Here is a 1,636-nt window from a genome sequence, read left to right as displayed (position 1 = left end):
TATTTCAGAAGAGAGGATAAACTATTGGTATACTGAAGCTTGTGATTAAAATCAGATAATGGTGAAAAATAAAATATTAGAATTCTAATTTTGTTTTTTCTTTTTTGTCTTATAATAATTTCAATTTATATAATGACAAATCTTTACCTTAGCGATATTTTTTACCAAAGGATGATCTTTCAACGGAAATGATTAACCTCATCTCGAGGAAGAACTTAAACAGTTGCATACTTCATAGGTCTTGTTTAATTCAACCCCAAGGAGCTTTGCTTACATAGGATACTAAGTCAATAGAGATACTCATCGCTTGGTCAAGAATCACCATCTCGGATGTCTCCGGATGATTACTCAAACAAACATTTTTGAATAAGTACTCTGACATATTTGTAGGAAGCATCGACATGTTCTTCAGCTGCTGCAAGAAACCAGACGACCTGAAGCCTTCTTCTCCTTCTGGTGAAGCAAGAAAGGAATACCAAACCGGCGGCAAGTCTCGAAGAAAGACTTTCCTGAAACTCTGGACGAGACTTTGCATGATCTTTAGCTGTCAGTGCCGGAAGCCCACTAAAAAGAGTCAAGAAAACCCAACTTCTCATCAGAGCGTCATTAAGAAAACGCCTAGTGAAAATATCTTAAAAGAGAACAAGAAACAGGCCAAGGCTTTTAAGGATAACAAATGGAGCACCGTTAAGGAACTCGGTGAAGGAGCCTTTGGCAAAGTCTTCTTATTGAAAAATGAAAGTAATGATGAAGTGGTCGCCAAAAAGGAAGTCGTTTTAAAACCCAACGACGAGAGCTTCATGAGTGAAGCAATAATTCACTTCTAGTTGAACCACGAAAACATCATCAGGTTACATTGTTGGGAAAGAGTCGATAACAAACTGACTCTATTTATGGAATACCGTTCAGGTGGTGATATTAAAGGAAACATCGACCGAATCAAAGGCAAAGAAGCCCTAAACTATTTTTCTCAACTCATGGACGGTGTTGCCTATCTACACTCTCGAGGAGTGGCACATCGGGATTTGAAACCCAAAAACCTCCTTCTGACGGCACAAAAAGTCCTAAAGATTGCAGACCTGGGGTTGGCCGAAGTCTTCCTCATGAACGGTGAGGAGGTTCAACTGACAGGGACTGTGGGATCACGGGCTTTCATGGCCCCGGAAGTCATCAAGGGTCCCACTTACTACGGCCCACCCATTGACTTGTGGTCGAGCGGAGTCGTCTACTTCAACCTGATGACGAAAGGCAGACCGTGGGAACAAGCCGCACCTGAAGACAAGATCTATAAAATGTGGCACGATAAAGACGAGGAACTGAACACACTGATACCTTGGTGTTGGCTGAGCGAGTCTTGCCGAAGTGTTGTGGACATTCTGTTGGAACCAGATCCCCAGAAGCGTCTATCCGGTTGGAAGAAATACCGTCAGGGTTAATTAAACTCCATTGTGAGCCCTTACATCTTGCCAATCCATGAAAGAATGCATATTGAGACAATTACTATATAAGAAAATGCACTGTGATTTCTTGCCAACAAGTGTAGTATTTCGGTTTATGAGTGGGACAAACCTAAAGAAAAAAAAAGGTGTGTGTGTGTGTGTCAATTTTCCGTTAATTATGACCTTCATCTTGCTTT

At 41.1% G+C, this 1,636-nt stretch overlaps 1 protein-coding gene across 1 annotated transcript; it reads left to right on the top strand.

Moving 5' to 3' along the window:
* Positions 1–893: 893 nt before the first annotated feature.
* Positions 894–1,436, top strand: LOC143022526 (uncharacterized). Its single transcript, XM_076180783.1, has one exon. The coding sequence runs from the start codon at positions 894–896 to the stop codon at positions 1,434–1,436; it is 543 nt and encodes a 180-aa protein (XP_076036898.1).
* Positions 1,437–1,636: the final 200 nt, after the last annotated feature.

This window comes from Oratosquilla oratoria, unplaced genomic scaffold (assembly GCF_046742065.1).
Source record: "Oratosquilla oratoria isolate Oo_2021 unplaced genomic scaffold, ASM4674206v1 SCAFFOLD111, whole genome shotgun sequence".
Lineage (NCBI taxonomy): Eukaryota > Metazoa > Arthropoda > Malacostraca > Stomatopoda > Squillidae > Oratosquilla > Oratosquilla oratoria.
Note: the sequence above shows the minus strand (reverse complement) of the source record. Positions and strands in the feature narration are given on the sequence as shown.